This window comes from Pelophylax lessonae (genome assembly GCF_965119305.1).
Source record: "Pelophylax lessonae genome assembly, chromosome: 2".
Taxonomy (NCBI): domain Eukaryota; kingdom Metazoa; phylum Chordata; class Amphibia; order Anura; family Ranidae; genus Pelophylax; species Pelophylax lessonae.
The window spans coordinates 364666815-364683821 of record NC_138769.1 but is presented as its reverse complement, the minus strand read 5'-3'; the positions used below and the strand labels follow the sequence as shown (position 1 = coordinate 364683821).

The following is a 17007-nucleotide window of genomic DNA, read 5'->3' as shown; positions in this document are numbered from 1 at the left end:
AAAGCTGTCCACGTAGACCACCCTCCACACCGCCAACAAAGTCATCCCTTCCATACTGTGCTCCACGAGTGTCTCAAGCCTTGCTTTCAGATCGCTCTACTGCAGTGTAGTCTTCCCAGTCATGATTGCAGACTGACAGCGGTGAGAGCCAGCAGTGCGAAGGATGGTCTATGTGGACAGCTTTACCCCGGATGACTGCATACTTAGATGTGCCTCTTTTAATCATCAACCATGTGAGTTGCTAAATGTTGAATCTTTATTAAAAGAGATGTATGGATTTGTTTTTTTTCCAGCATTATACTTATCTAGGTGAATGCAGCATCGGTCCCATGCTGCATCTGTCCCCCGCCACCTCTGCACTGAGAACCGAGCAATCGAACACTGCTGATCGATCAGTTATAACAGCTCCCCCGAGCAGAAAGCTGCTGCTCTTTGTTCTGCCTCTCCTTGCTCACTGGAGCGCTAGGCTGTGGAGAGGTGCGGAGTGGCTGGCTCAGGCTCTCAGCAGCTCGCGAGTCCCGACTTTTATTGCCGTGATGACACAGTGCCTGGACTGACTTCTGTGACATCAGCAGAGAGCGGACTTTAGCCTATTATTATTATTATTATTATTATTACTATTGCACTCCTGTTAACCACAGGAGATGTACAGCCAAACTAGCTTTGGCTATACTTCTCCTTTGAATGTACCCATATTATTACACTTAGAGGCGCCTCTCTTCTCTTTTATATTCTGTAGCTCCTGCTGGATTTTTCTTCTAATCCCCTTGTGGAGGCTGCCATTTGCGGATGGACATTTTATGGTTACACAACCTATCACAATGCTATAATCTTTTTTTATGGACTATAAACTGAAGGACTTATAAAAAAGGGCATGGAATGAATCATCTGAGTTTCCATTATTTCGAATGGGGAAATTCGCTTTAATATAGGAGTACTTTGGATTACAAGCATGTTTCCGGTAGTAATTATGCTCGCAATTCAACGTTTTACTGTATATTTATCAATTTTAAAAGAACATCATATGTAATTTCTTCACCTGTAGTTTAGCAAAGTCAAGCACTGAATGTGAATATTTAGTAGTTGACTAAATGGAACTAGAACACTCAGGGCTTTTTTTCAGCTGGAACATAGTGGAACTAAGTTCCACCACCTTTGGCTCAGGCCCTCTGCTCCCTGCTCATCACTATCACTTGTAAACACAGGGTCGTGGTTGAGTTCCTGCACCTTTTTTCTGAGAAAAAAAGCCCTGAGAACACTACAGTGGCACATTTTGGTATCTTGATGTGCGATTCAAATAGCCAAGATATGTCCTGATGCTGGTTAGGAAAAGTATAGCATTAACGAAAAAGGAAAAGTAGACTATTTTTCTAATGAGCGCATATTTTCAGTTATTGAGGCAGTGAATACCTTATGACAGTGGTGATCATCACACTTCATATGGCGATACTCAGATTGGGCCCCTGACATAACCAAAATGTCACAAATAATAAGCATTAGATGTAATCCTAAAGAAAGCTCTTAGAGACTGCAGACATGCAACAGGTGTTTGTCAGAGATGGTCAGAGACTATGGGCATACTATAAGAGATGGTCAGAGACTATGGGCATATTACAAGAGATGGTCAGAGACTATGGGGATACTACAAGAACTGGTCAGACACTATACGTATACTACAAGAGATGGTCAAAGACTATGGACATACTATGGGAGATGATCAGAGACTATGAGCCTACTACATGAGATGGTCAGAGACTATGGACATACTACAGGAGATGGTCAGAGACTATGGACATACTACAGGAGATGGTCAGAGACTATGGGCATACTACAGGAGATGGTCAGAGACTATGGGCATACTACAGGAGATGGTCAGAGACTATGGACATACTACAGGAGATGGTCAGAGACTATGGGCATACTACAGGAGATGGTCAGAGACTATGGGCATACTACAGGAGATGGTCAAAGACTATGGGCATACTACAGGAGATAGTCAGAGACTATGGACATACTACAGGAGATGGTCAGAGACTATGGGCATACTACAGGAGATAGTCAGAGACTATGGACATACTACAGGAGATGGTCAGAGACTATGGGCATACTACAGGAGATAGTCAGAGACTATGGACATACTACAGGAGAAGGTCAAAGACTATGGGCATACTACAGGAGATGGTCAGAGACTATGGGCATACTACAGGACATGGTCCAAAACTGCAGAAATTATATATAAGTTGTTGGAGACTGGGGAAATGCTGCAGGGTTTAGTCCCAAACTGGAGTCAGCCATGGAGACAAATTACAAGGGATAGCTATCACTGCTAGTACTGCCTTTTAACAAATCGATGCTGCCATAGTTGTGACCCCTTAAAAATTATCTGTGCCACATTTGATCAGAAGAAAAAAAGAGAAAATTGATGGACAGCATGGATAAGACATTGCAAAACAAACCAAGCCATTTGAAGCCAGTATAAAGAAATGTTTTCTTCGCTGGTTTAAGAACACTGACTACTGGCTTCAATGGCTCCAAGGGCCATACAGTAAATGTCAAACAGCAGCATGCGGCCCCCCAGATGGCAGGTATGTACCAAAACCTTATAGTATTGGGACAACTGCCTTTACATGCACATGAACTTTAACGGCATCCCAGTCTTTGTCTGTAGGGTTCAATATTGAGTTGGCCTACAGTTTGCAGCTATAACAGCTTCAACTTTTCTGGGACAGCTTTGCACAGTGTTTAGGAGTTTGTCTATGGAAATGTTTGACCCACCTTCCAGAAGTGCATTTGTGAGGTCAGACAATGATGTTGGAGAGATGACCTGGCTCGCAGTCTGCTCTAATTCATCCCAAAGGTGTTCTATCGGGTTGTGGTCAAGTTCCTCCTTTCAAATGCCACTCGTCCATGTCTTTATGGACCTTGCATTGTGCACTGGTCTAAATCCTTTGGTGGAGGAGGGATTATGGTGTGGGGTTGTTATTCAGGGGTTGGGTTTGGCCCCATAGTTCCAGTGAAGGGAACTCTTAAGGTGTCAGCATACCAAGACATTTTGGACAATTTCATGCTTCCATCTTTGTGGGAACAGTTTGGGGATGACCCCTTCCTGTTTCAACATAACTGCACACCAGTGCACAAAGCAAGGTCCATAAAGACATGGATGAGCGAGTTTGGGGTGGAGGAACTTGATTGACTTGCACAGAGTCCTGACCTCAACTCAATAGAACACCTTTGGGATGAATTAGAGCAGAGACTGCGAGCCAGGCCTTCTCGTCCAACATCAGTGCCTGACCTCACAAATGCGCTTCTGGAAGAATGGTGAAACATTCCCATAGACACACTCCTAAACCTTGTGGACAGCCTTCCCAGAAGAGTTGAAGCGGTTATAGCTGCGTTGGGTGAGCCAACTCAATATTGAACCCTACGGACTAAGACTGGGATGCTATTAAAGTTCATCTGCGTTTAAAGGCAGGCGTCCCAATACTTTTGGTAATATAGAGTATGTGTGTATATATATGTATATATATATATATATATATATATATATATATATATATATATTAAATGCTTTGGGATGCACACCTTAATGCAATAGGCTGCATACACCATTGTCTCAGGGTATTACTTGTGATGATGCAAATAAACATATCCACTTTCCTTCTTATTAGCCAGGGTTTTTCCATTTCTACCACTGCATAGAAGCTGCAAACTGCTTGTGTGAAAGAATATTTGTTGTCTCTATCCTGCAGTCATTGTTTTCCCTCATCTGTGTTCCAGATACAATCCCTAGAAAACTTTACCTCTCCTTTTCTGCAAGGAACTGGCTGACAACATTTAGCTTTGTAATTAGGCACTATGTCCTATGTCACAGCACAGCTCCTTCACATGTTTACATTAACACTGCTTTTATTTGAAGACGTCCAGAGGTAACATCAAATGAGGCAGCAAGCATGTCCCCATGTAGTGTAGTCAGCTTTGTAACTATTTATTGCTCTGAAAAACTTTAACCACTTCAGCTCCGGAAGGTTTACCCCCTTCCTTTATGACCAGGACATTTTATGCGACAAGGCACTTCATTGCTTTAACTGACAATTGTGCGGTCATGTGACGATGTACCAAAAAAAAAAAAACATTTCTGTCCTTTTTTTCCCACAAATAGAGCTTTCTTTTTGGTGGTATTTGATCACCTCTGCGGTTTTTATTTTTTGCATTATAAACAAAAAAAGACCGACAATTTTGAAAAAAAAAAAATATTTTTTACTTTCTGCTATAAAACACATCCAATAAAAAAGTTTGAAGAAATCAAATTTCTTCATCAGTTTAGGCCAATATGTATTCTGATACAGATTTTTGGTAAAAAAAAAATCCCAATAAGCGGCTATTGATTGGTTTGTTATAGCATCTACAAATTATGGGATATTTTTATGGAATTTGTTTTATTTTTTACTAGTAATGGCGGCTATCAGCGACTTATAGTGGGACTGCGACATTGCAGTGGAAAAATTGGACACTGACACTTTTTTGGGGAACCAGTGACACCAATACAGTTATCAGTGCTAAAATACGCACTGTCACTGTACTAATGACACTGGCTGGGAAAGGGTTAACATCAGGGGCAATCAGAGGGTTAAATGTGTTCCTAGACAAAGTGGATAGGGGGTCCCCCTTGGGTGTGGGATTTTAACGGCAAATACACTTCCACAAAGGAGTAAAATTTAAATCATTTTATTAACAAAAAATATTAAAATAGATCTAAGACAGATCTGAAGTATACAAATATATTATGTACAGAGAATGTGTATGGATGTAGAACCAAAGAAGTAGAGATAATGGTGGTGCATATACTCAGTGGCATATGTTTTATTTGAAGGAAATCCTCCCACCCAACGTGTTTCAGGCATGCAGGCCTTTCTTCAGGGGTCTGGATATGGGGAGATTTGATTTCCTATGGAGTGATCAGAGTGTGGCAAGAGAGTCACAGCTGGTAAAAGCAAAAGAGGAGAGAAGTCCGCTGTGTGCGGTGCCGGCAGTGCACCAAGAAGGCCCTGCAGGTACTGACCCTCCCGAATGTGGCTCCAACGAGGATGCTGAATGAGAGGTCGCAAGGGCGTCTTTTAGGAAGTGTCAGTACGTCTGTTTGAGCGGGTGCCTGTTTTAGGAGAATCCGAGTACGGGGAAGTGTATTTCCAGCTTGGTTTCCTTAGTATGATGGTAGATACATGGAGATATACTCTCCATGAGAGTCTGGTGTCTCCCCCGAGCAAGTGGAGATAAGATGGTCCCAGGGTGAGTGCTGAATGAACGGATTCAAAGATGTCCGATTTCTAATTCAGGTTGTTGGGTCATAAATCTGGGATGATTGAAAAGCAATGGTAAAGGCTGTAGGTGGAATACGTTTCCCGGTTGGATTCCTTGGATTGTCCTGGGTGTCTTGGTCCGGCGAAACAGCAGCAGAGGGTTAAATGTGTTCCTAGGGAGTGCTTACTAACTGTGGGGGATGTGCTTGTACTGTGAGAAGGCAGAGATCCGTGTTCCTGCTTAGCAGAAACACAGGCTCACTACCTTCCCTTGTCACAGAACGGTGATCTGCCTCGTTTACATAGTCAGACTGCCATTCTGCTTCTCTCGGGTACAATCAGTGGGTCCCGGTAGACATCGAGGCCGTCGGTCCCGCTGATTGGCTCCAGTTGTGTCCAATCACAGCGAGAGCGGGTTGCCGGTGGCGCGCATGCACATGAGAAGTGCAGAATCTCGTAAAGGTATGTGATTCTGCAAAGGAGAGCCGCCTTGCCACCATATTTATATACAGTATACAGGCGGAAATCGGTTAAAGTTATAAATACCCCAATATACACTATATTACCAAAAGTATTGGGACGCCTGCCTTTACATGAACTTTACATGAACTTTAATGGCATCCCAGTCTTAGTCTGTAGGATTCAATATTGAGTTGCCCCACCCTTTGCAGCCATAACAGCTTCAACGCTTCTGGGAAGGCTGTCCAAAAGGTTTAGGAGTGCCATTAAAGTGCATGTGCGTGTAACGCCAGGCATCCCAATACTTTTGGTAATATAGTGTATACTAGTTATATTTTTCTTATTTGTATGAGAACACTGATTCTGGGCAGGTAAAGAAAGTGACATTTTTGATTGACAGAGTAAGCACATGTATAAAGCTGGCCATACATGGATCCAAATTCAGCCGGTTCAGCAGGGACCGGCCAAATTTCAAACGATTTATGGGCTCAATCTATTGATAAACTTGTGTAAAGCAGCCTGTCAGGTTTTTCACGAACGATTAGTGCCGCCTATAGCTGGCAAAACTGATCATTGTGTTCTGATGTGGGGAAGGCCAGTAGAACACAGTACCACTGCCAGAGGGATTTACTGACTGTGTTGATTGGGGAATCAAGCAAATTTCTTTCCTTCCACCATGATTGGAAGGAAAGAAAATAGCATAATCTATGGTCGACCTAAGTGTCCAAAAAATCTCAAGTAAACTGGCCATGAACTAGTAGAATTTCTTTTCCATTTTTTTGGTTTTAAGATTATTTATTCAACTTTGTATTCATTAATCGGGTCAAAATAAACAATCATTTTGGACATCGCAGTGACAGGAAAATTCAAAGAAGCAGGACAGAATTTTTTTCTCGAACAAACACATTTCTAACAGTGAGGCTCAGTTCACACTATGAACTGCATGTGAATCGCACGGGAACCGCGCCACATTCCTGTTCAATTCACATGCAATTTGCTGCGGTTCGATTTGAGCATGTTCATTATGAAGGGGCTCAAATCACACCAAAGATGTGCATGCAGCAATTTTGGAACCACACTGCAACCAGATCGCATAGTCGTTTTGTACTATGCGATCCTGTGCCAGCAAACGTACTGCTTTGGCGACCTGTTTGGGGTAAGATTACACTGACACCCACGGTGGATCACAAGGGCAGTGTGATTTAAATGCGGGCCAATACATGGGATCCAAGGACCTTAAGACAGACCTATATGGCCCAGACAACATTGGACGAAGGGTGTGTTCCCTTACATACCTTATGCCATAGGTATTAAAATATAACTTTTAATTTCTATAAAACATAATCTGGACTGTATATGTACATAAAGGGAGGGTGTATTTATTGGTTGGCCAGCAATGTACTAGTAATTATTACATACGTATTGAAAAAAAGAGCGAGAGCAGAAAAGGTACAAAACTCCCCTTCTGTACAATCCAGGGATTTAGTAGCTGCAAGTCTCAACTTACTGTTCCTGCTGACCAGATAAAGGCTGCAAAAAACACAATCTCTCTAACTCTAAGGCTGTTTGATCCTGTATGCACAGATCTTCCTCTTCCTGCATTGTCCCCAAAACCTATCCGGATAAGACCGAGTAACTGGAGTCTGCACATGCTCAGTTTGGTGTGTTACTGCTAGAGGTGTTTTCTTTTTTTTTTCTTTGGCCCTGTGCTGGTCACATGCACTCTCCCATCAGCACTGTCCAGACAGAAGGTCAGGGGTCCTGCCTAGGACCAGTGCAGTATGAAATCTCCCTCCTACAAGCTTTAATCTGGCACTGATAGAAGTCACAAGATGGCTAAATACGTCTGATGAGAAAAGTATTTAGCAGTTTATATTTACTAAAATAATTGCATTTTCATGTTCTGTGTACTGTGGGAGACCAGATAAAGTGAATGCAGGGTCCTGGGTTTAGTAACACTTAAAGTGAAAGGCAATACAGCTGACCATGAAATAAATGATTTATTAGACAATTTGAATATACAGTAAAAACATTAATGCATGTAAATCTAAGGAAATGTGGAATTTCTACTTTTAATAATCTAACTCTAAATGTTTTTTTTTTTTTTTAGTATGACTATACTGGTACAAGCACAAATGATTCCTGTTACCTATGTGCTACTAATGGCTCAAAACCTTGCAACTGCAGTATCCCTTTTAACTTAAAATCATTTTTTTCGGTAAGTCGAACAACCTAACTTCTATGGGGCAGCATCTTTTTAAAAGTGTCCTCTACACCAGATTGTCCACCAGTAACTGATGTCTGTGTGTAGATACTGCTTGCCAAGAAATTATTGGGCAGTTTTAGAATCTATCTCACCTGACTGGGCAATACTGGTCACTGAAAACCTGCCTTATTGAAGCTCTCTCTCTTTCAAACTCTCCTGTCTGGTCTGTCTCAATTGATGTGGCCTATCTGTTTATAAATGGCCACACCCTACACACTTGGCTGGCTAATCTTAAAGCCTCCTAACAAACTAGCACTATCCAAATGAAATGGTTGGCTAGCAATTAAACTAATATGACAAATGATCCTGCCTATTGAATCCTGAAGGCCGAAATAGCTACCTCATGAAAATGTTAAGGCCCTGAGCACTTCTCCCAAACCAGCACTATCCAAAAATGGCTGACTAGCAGCTAAACTGACATAACAAAGTGTCCTGCCTAATGAATTCTAAAAGCTAGAAAGGTACTCAGGCCTGCCTCATGAGAATGCTAAAGCCCTGAGTACTACCATTGCTTGTTAACCCTCTAAAAACACCCTTCCCATAAACCATGCTTAACCCCAAATCATAAAGGTGCTCCCAAAAACTACAAACTCTACATGTTTCGCTTAAGAAATAAGCTTCGTCAGGAGTGAAAAATAGATGCACCAAAATAAAAGTGTCAAAGAAATAAAAAAAGTTTGTGGAGGGTACCAAACTATCCCCACATGGTTAGAATCAAAAATCTATCAAAGACCTATATGACCATCGCTTAGGTGAATATGTTTTTAACATATATGTTTTAACAATTTTGATATGTAATAAAACTTAAGAATTTTTATACTTTATGAGTTGGTGTAATATACCCTAGAACAGTGATGGCGAACCCTGGCACCCCAGATGTTTTGGAACTACATTTCCCATGATGCTTATGCACTCTACTATATTTGAGTATCATGGGAAATCTAGTTCTAAAACATCTGAGATGCCAAGGTTCGCCATCACTGCCCTAGAACATACATTCAGTGGCGTCACTAGGGGGGTGCGGTGGGTGTGGTCCGCACCGGGTGACACCCGCCAGAGGGGTGACACCACCTAAGCCTAAACCGAGTCCCAACCTTCCTGAAATGCCCACAGCATGTGCGGGCATCGGGTTGTCTACACGCCGCGGGCAACACTTTGTATGTTGGCCGGGATGTCTCTCCAGCTGCCTGCAGTCTTCTCTTGTCACTGTGTGTACGGACTCGGGAGTACACTGAAGCCGCCCCTCCTCTTCTTGCTGTGATGTTTACTTCCTGACTGTACACAGAGCAGGAGGGGGGAGGAGGCACACCACGCTGCTTGAATGGCATTCTCAGTCAGGATAAGAGAACCTGGGACGAGATAAATTGCAGGTAACCCTTCCACTGCTGGCACATTATCACTGGAAGGGATCATCCATGTTCTTTTTAACTTAAAAAAAATTGAACTTTAACAGTATTTTATGTTTTAGGAGAGTGCTGCTGTAATATGTCATGTACTATGTATCCAGTCTCTTGTATACTACAGAAGCATGCTCCCAGTGCCAACAACCCCTGTATAATGTCCGCAGTCTCTAACCGTCTCCTGTATAATGTCCCCAGTCTCTGACCGTCTCCTGTATAATGTCCGCAGTCTCTGACCGTCTCCTGTATAATGTCCACAGTCTCTGACCGTCTCCTGAAAAATGTCCGCAGTCTCTGACCATCTCCTGAAAAATGTCCGCAGTCTCTGACCGTCTCCTGTATAATGTCCGCAGTCTCTGACCGTCTCCTGTATAATGTCCGCAGTCATTGACCGTCTCCTGTATAATGTCCGCAGTCTCTGACCGTCTCCTGTATAATGTCCCCAGTCTCTGACCGTCTCCTGTATAATGTCCGCAGTCTCTGACCGTCTCCTGTATAATGTCCGCAGTCTCTGACCGTCTCCTGTATAATGTCCGCAGTCTCTGACCATCTCCTGTATAATGTCCGCGGTCTCTGACCGTCTCCTGTATAATGTCCGTAGTCTCTGACAGTCTTTTGTATGATGTCTGCAGTCTCTGACAGTCTCTTGTATCATGTCCGCAGTCTCTGACCATCTCCTGTATCATGTCTGTAGTCTCTGACCATCTCTTGTATTATTTCCACAGTCTCTGACCATCTCCTGTATCATGTCAGTAGTCTCTGACCATCTCTTGTATCATGTCTGCAGTCTCTGACCATCTCTTGTATGTGGGAGGAATTTTGCCCTTTCCTTACCCCTACACTGAGTTACACACCCCTGTCTCCTGCACTCTTTTTGTTTTGTACTCCTTTTTTTTTTTTTATACATTACACACTCCTGGGCCCTGCGTTCTGTGTATTATGTACTCCTGGACCATGCTCTCTGTGTGTATCATGTACTCCTAAACCTGGCACTGGCTATAGCCCTCTGTGCATTACATTCATCGAAATCTTGAACCCATTGCATTACACACCCTGGACCCCTGCAGCCTGCACTATGTATCCTAAATCCGTCACTGGCTGCAGCACTCCTCAACCCCTGTGCTCTGCTTTACACTCTCCTGCACTATATACACAATACTGTACATTATATACTTCTCACCAAAGTCTTCATTGTCTCAACAGTTGCTGGTTGCTATGCAGTCGCTGACTATTTTATTGAATTTATTCTTTAGGTAGGCTCAGACAAAGCAATCGAAGCATATTTTATAGGTACAAGGAAGCCTGGGTTTTGTTTAAACATATCCCTTAAGCCCCTCCCATAATTTACCGCAAGCTAGCATGCCAGGTCTTTTCACTCCTCCAGTGTCCCTCATTGTGAAGTTCAAAAGTTGGGAGGTATGATTAAGCGGTGACAGCAGGCTCTTTCCCTCGCTCAGTCCACCAGAGAACAGGTAGCGAGCTGCGGGCTGTCAGTTTATCTTCCCCACTTCCCCCCTCTTTTCTCCTGTCAGCAGTGCAAGACAAGAGAGAGCCGCTCTCATCTGATTGCCGCCCAGCTTACTGCCCGGTCTGTTTCCCTTCCCGCTGGCCACCGTGGAGGGCCAATCAGAAGAGACTAGGGGGCATCATGGGACATGTAGTCCCGGAAGATTGGCGGCCCCATTTGTTGTTCACAGGGAGCAGACCACAGCCCCCAAAATGAACTCTGCTAGGGGGAGGGATTGAGGACTGGGAACCTGGGAAAAAGCCGAGGGAGTGAGTGCTACACCATAAAGAGGACTGTGCTGGGGGAGGTCAGAGAGAGCCACACTGCCCAGCACCACCAGAGAGAGGGCCACACTGCCCAGCACCACCAGAGAGAGAAAGACTGTTTCACTGCCAGGGTACAGACGGGTTACACTACTGACCAAAGTCAGCTTGGTTAACCCAGAGGGAGCGAACGTATAACCGGAGGGATCACTGCTGCAATTTTGCTGGGTCTGGCAGGATGGCCTGTCAGCCATTATCCGTTACTGCTCCGAGGGACTGAGCCATTAGGAAGTGCCTAACCTGCTATCCTGTAGGCCTTATTGACCGTCGCAACCTGCTTCAAAAAACTTCAACGCTGAGCTGTTGCCCGGCCCGAATATAGGGGGGGGGGGGGGGTGACACCATGTTTTACCGCACCAGGTGACACCAACCCTAGTGACGCCACTGCATACATTTAAAGTCCCACGCAATTTAATGGTTTTTGAATACGGGGTGGGAAACGTGCATGGATCAAGGTATTTGCCGCACTGCATTAATGTGAACCTAGCCTGAATGTGGTTTTGGTTCATTAAAGTTAATTTGTTCAAAAATCGAATGCTAAAAGCAACCAGAATTGTGAAAGACTTTTGAATGACATTCATCATCTGCACAAATGTACTATAAACTTTTCTACAAATGGTCTTTCAAAAATCTGCTAGTGAATGGCCAGCTTTAGGATTGGATTGATTATCTGTGGCCCATTTAAGGTTAGCATCTTTTCAGATTTATCTAGATATCATTTCATTATTGGTCTATTGCTATACTGTATGTGGGCACTATATAGAATTCCTTCTTGCTTTTTTCTATTAATCAGGCCACATATACTTTAGCCCCCCTTGTCCGCCCAGGGGGGGGGGGGGGGGACTGTACACCTGGTGGGTTTTCACTGCCATTATGGACCTCAGATGTGTTTTCTTGGTGAGAGCAGCAGTTTATCATTGATTGTATACCTGTGAAAGTAACTTTATAATGTGACTTTGTATGCATACATACTATTTGTTATGTGATATGTACAAATGATTGTCTCTGTTTCTAAATCATGATCTTACATTCTTTCAGAGTAACTGTAACAAATACCCTCCCGAAGAATCAGGTTATACCCTGAAAAACATGTAGAGGATTGTCAGTACTCTAAATTCTGGAAGGATTTTACCATCACGCCTTTTTGAATGACTGCATACAACATTTCCGTTTGGTATTCCCAGTCGGGGTGATTGACTTAAACGTGTCCTCTGTTGCTGATAAAAGTACTGTACAGATGGATATTTTGTAAAAATATTTTTAAAAAATGTTTTCCTGTGTTAAATAAAATGTATATTTTTCATATATCTTTTTGTCTTACCTACTGTATATGCTTTCTGTACCGTGAAAAGTTCCGCCCCAATACCTAGCTGGAGACATGGTTTTTGGTCACCAACACCCTTTCTCCCCCCTTCCTCTTTCCTATACAGCTTTAGGACTGGTTCACACTAGCGTGGTTTCACATGTGACTGTATTCACAGAGAATCACATGACAATGGAAATCACATTGTTTTCAATGTTGCCTGTTCACATCAATGCAACTCAGCACGGCACAATTTTAGGAATGCGTTCTGTGCTATATTGGTGTGATGCAGCCTGATTTTGTGCCACATAGAATTCAATTGAGATGTACAAAAAAATGCCTGCACATGTGTTTTTTGGTGCATTTTGTTTGCCATTTGTGTCGGTTATTAGGAGCCACATGTGTTGGCATCCTAACAACCAGTGACTCATCCCTGCAACTCACTGGTTGTTAAGGAGTCGGCACAGGCTGGCATCCTAAAAGCTAGTGACTCCTCCCTGCAACTCACTGGTTGTTAAGGAGTCGGCACAGGCTGGCATCCTAAAAGCTAGTGACTCCTCCCTGCAACTCTTTGGTTGGTAAGGAGCCCACGTCCACTCCAAAACCATACCAGGCCACATGCCCTCAAGACTGTCAGGGCGGGACCAGGTGGAGAGCAAGGATAAGTCTTTAGTTGTCTGGACTCAGGAGGTGCCAGCTCCTCAACAACCAATGTCTTATGCCTGCTGGATGACAGCAGGCATGAGTCAACACTCAATAGTATCAAAAACACATCTAAAGGCAACCAAGCTGTCCCTGTCTTAGGTTCGAGGAGCAGTCTTTTGTGGTTGCAAACTGAGCTCAGGTCTGAACCCACAAGTCAGCTGTCACTTCTGGGCCAATGAGTTATGGGCAAGAGATTCCCTGCCCCCCAGACGTACACAAAGGGGCAGGAATACTCATAATATCATTGACCTAATATGGCCACATGGGCCAGGAATGACAGCTGTTCGGACTTGAACCCAGTTTGGAACAAGTACAAGCTCATCATTAACCCAGTGCAGTACAAAGAACCCTGCAAACCTCAAGCAGTTGTGTCACATTCTACCTTACCTGTATAAGATTAGCTGCTGGCGTCCGACGCTTCTCAAAATGTTTCTGTCTGTGTTGTTCTTGAACTTTTAGGGCAAACCCTGAACCCAGAATCCCCTGAAGGACAAGAAAATATTCCTAATTAGTATTAATCTTGCTAAATGAACTAAATTTATTGTTTCCTTTAGACTGCTTTTGTCCAGACGGTAAGTTTTCCCTTCACTTTCAGTCCTGGAAATACAACAGAAAATAAAAGGAAATCTCTTAAAGGGAACATGATTCTCATCTAAGAGATTTGTCATAGAAACAGGTGTCCCAGTTAGAGGACTCCCCCTCACTTCTTGCTGTGGTGACAACTCTAAAATTTTGGATAAACCTATCATTTTCTGTCTCAGTGACGATGGTAACTAGAACAAATACAAGGGTGAATTCCCCCAACAGGAACACAGACAGCAATAAACATCTGACAGGGGGAATAAGGGCTCATTCACAAGTGAGGTTGGGGGGGGTGTACAATCAGGTGGTTGAGCCACAATTTTACTGCCTGCTAACCGCTGGCTTGAACACTAACATACAGAAGCTCATGGCTGTACAAGTCTTGGCCCTGGGAAAACGTAAACAGCATGTCGCTTTCAGCAGGTGGTGTCGCTGCTGAACGCGACTAATGCAGTTCTATGGGTCTGATATATTGCAGCCATGCCAAAACTGTGTGCAATGCACACAACTGTGGCAGAGTAGTACAAAAATTATGGGTTAATTCAGGTAGTGAGGAGGTGACATATCGCTCCTCATCACCTGTCAAACAACTCTGAAAAGCAACCCAAGCGAGATTTGCTTTTCAGAGTAGCGGCATCACCTATTGCACTTGTGAACAAGCCCTAACGCTTCACCATTCCATTCAAAAGAAAATGCCCTTTCATACACATTAAGAAATAAATAATGTATACTTACCGCAGGAAGTGCAAAGAAAGAGATGCCTAGAAGAGCAAACCCAGCAGCCAGGACTCTCCCCAGCCAGGTACGGGGAGTTTTATCACCATAACCAATAGTGGTAAGAGTGATCTAGTGGAAAACACAGACAGTATGAATACATACATGTGCACTAAAGGGTATAAACAGAAAAAGATTTAGCTAAAAAGCAAGCATAACAGTTTTTGTTATATTATTTTGACAGTTTACATGTTTTAAACTGATGTTTTATCCTTTTTTTAATTGCTTATATAAAATGCTTATTTTAAAAATAAACATGAAATATGGAGTGCATCCATTAAACTCAGTGTACAAAGCATGCTTGGGCTTTCCAATAAGAAGCCTGTGTGTAAGCAGGGGCTAATTTACTGCCCTTTTAAGTTCTTCTTTCCTCTCGGGAAATAAGGTGAGTTTACTTCCCTTCTGGCAGGGTCTTATAAAATGTGATTGTAAAGGGTAACTTTTTAAAATAATAAACATGTCATACTTCCCTGCTCTGTGTAATGGTTTTGCACAAAGCAGCCCCAATCCTCCTCCTCTGGGGTTCCCTGCCAACGCTCCTGGCTTTTCCTCTTCTTGGCGTGCCACCATAGGAAGCTAGTTCTTATAGTGGCATACCTGCGGGTATGATCCTGAGCTGCACTGCCTGTCTCCATAGACATAGACATTATATATTAATGTATTAATGTGGTAGTAGAGCACTGCCACCTTTTGATAGAAATTAGGAAATTACAGGGTGCAGCTGCTGCAATCACCAAATGTGTTCCCACATCTGCAATAAATCAATATTAAATGTGTGATCGCTTCTAAGCCAAGGTAAAAATAATAACCAGAAAGTGACAAAAAATTACTAATTAGGTAAGTGTTTCATAAATATAAAGTGCCAGGGCAAACTAAATTCATAAACAAACATATAATGCAAAAAAGGCCAATGCAAATAATAAAGCTTCCTATAGCTTGTGCATCTACATTTATGATTTGTTTACTTTTAGGGGTCTAAAATGGAGGTGAGCTTGCACTTCACCTGGTGAAAGGAGCACAAGTGGAAAATTGTCATTACACTGTGGTGTCATCTCTATGTAGCACCTTATCTAACAGAGACTTTTTTGATTGCACAAGCTATAAGAAGCTTTATTATTTATTGCATTTGCCTTTTTTGCATTATATGTTTGTTTATGATTTAATTTGCACTGGCACATTATATATATATATATATATATATATATATATATATATATATATATATATATATATATATGTATATATGAAACACTTACTGTACCTATTTAGTAATTTGTTGTCACTTTCTAGTTAATATTTTTACCTTGATTTAGAGCACAGGTGTCAAACACAAGGCCCGCGGGCCGAATGCGGCCCCCCAGGCCATTTCATGTGGCCCTCCCACCTCTCATGCAGCTGTGGCAGCCCCCTTGTCTCTGCCCCCACCTTTTCTCTGTAGTTGGCAGCAGAGAGGACAGAACTCCTTTGCCAGATCCTGCAGTACTCTGTGAAGCTGCAGGAATGCTCGTCTTTGCCCCCCCTCCTCCTCAGCAGTCCACATCAGAGAGGAGGGCAGAACTCCTCCTACAGATCCTGCACCTCTCTGTGAAGCCGCAACACCACCTTGTCTCTGCATTCAGCAGACTCTGGAAGCTGACTCCAGCCCTTCTCTGGTTCTCCTCCAGCTCCTGCACTTCTTCCCAGATCCACCCTCTGGCAAGGGGGTGCATTGTGATGTAAGGGTGCAAGGGTGGGGTGAGGTGCTCTGGACATCTAATCTTACAGATATAACTGGCCCTTTGAGGCAAACCATAATGCTGATGCGGCCCGCGATGAAAGTGGAGTTTGACACCCCTGATTTAGAGGCAGCGTCATCACAGATTTTAATATTCATAGACACAGACAGCACTGCTTGGCCCCATCGCACGCTCCCTCATCATAGGATTTGATTGACAGCAGCAGGAGCCAATGAGTCCCACTGCTATGAATCTGCCCTGTGAGGAGGGAAAGAGTGGAGATAGCTGCTGCTCTTGGGCACAGCACTGGTTTGAGATTAGGGCTTAGTTAACTATAAGGGGGGCTGGGGGTTGTAAACAGAAGGTTTTCTACCGTAATGCAGAGAATGCGTTAAGGTAAAAATCCTTCTGCCTTTAGAACCACTATAAGGTTTGGATGGAGTATAGCTAATGGTCAGTAGGCTGGTTGGAATAGAGAGGTGAGGTCATAGAGGTAAACGATGAGTCTGACGCAAAGTTCATCAAAGTATGATGAGCCCAGGATGAGCACCCCTGATACCAGGTGATGGCAAAGGTACACTGCTGGCTTAAAGAGGACTTGTTACTGAGAGGGAGAACATGTATTAATTGTCTCTTTTTTACGACTGTTTCCTATGTGATACTAAGAATGCTCTAG

General features: G+C 43.2%; 1 protein-coding gene across 5 annotated transcripts in view; it reads right to left on the bottom strand.

The window, feature by feature from the left end:
* The window catches only part of KCNQ4 (potassium voltage-gated channel subfamily Q member 4), a 332459-nt gene that overhangs the window by 63047 nt on the left and 252405 nt on the right, over positions 1-17007 (bottom strand). For all 5 annotated transcript variants that reach the window (XM_082246982.1, XM_082246978.1, XM_082246979.1 and 2 more), the window contains exons 6-7: positions 14578-14688; positions 13648-13743 (exon numbers count right to left, since the gene is read on the bottom strand). In XM_082246982.1, coding sequence (XP_082103108.1) covers positions 13648-13743; positions 14578-14688 — 207 coding nt within the window. The remainder of the gene's footprint in view (positions 1-13647; positions 13744-14577; positions 14689-17007) is intronic.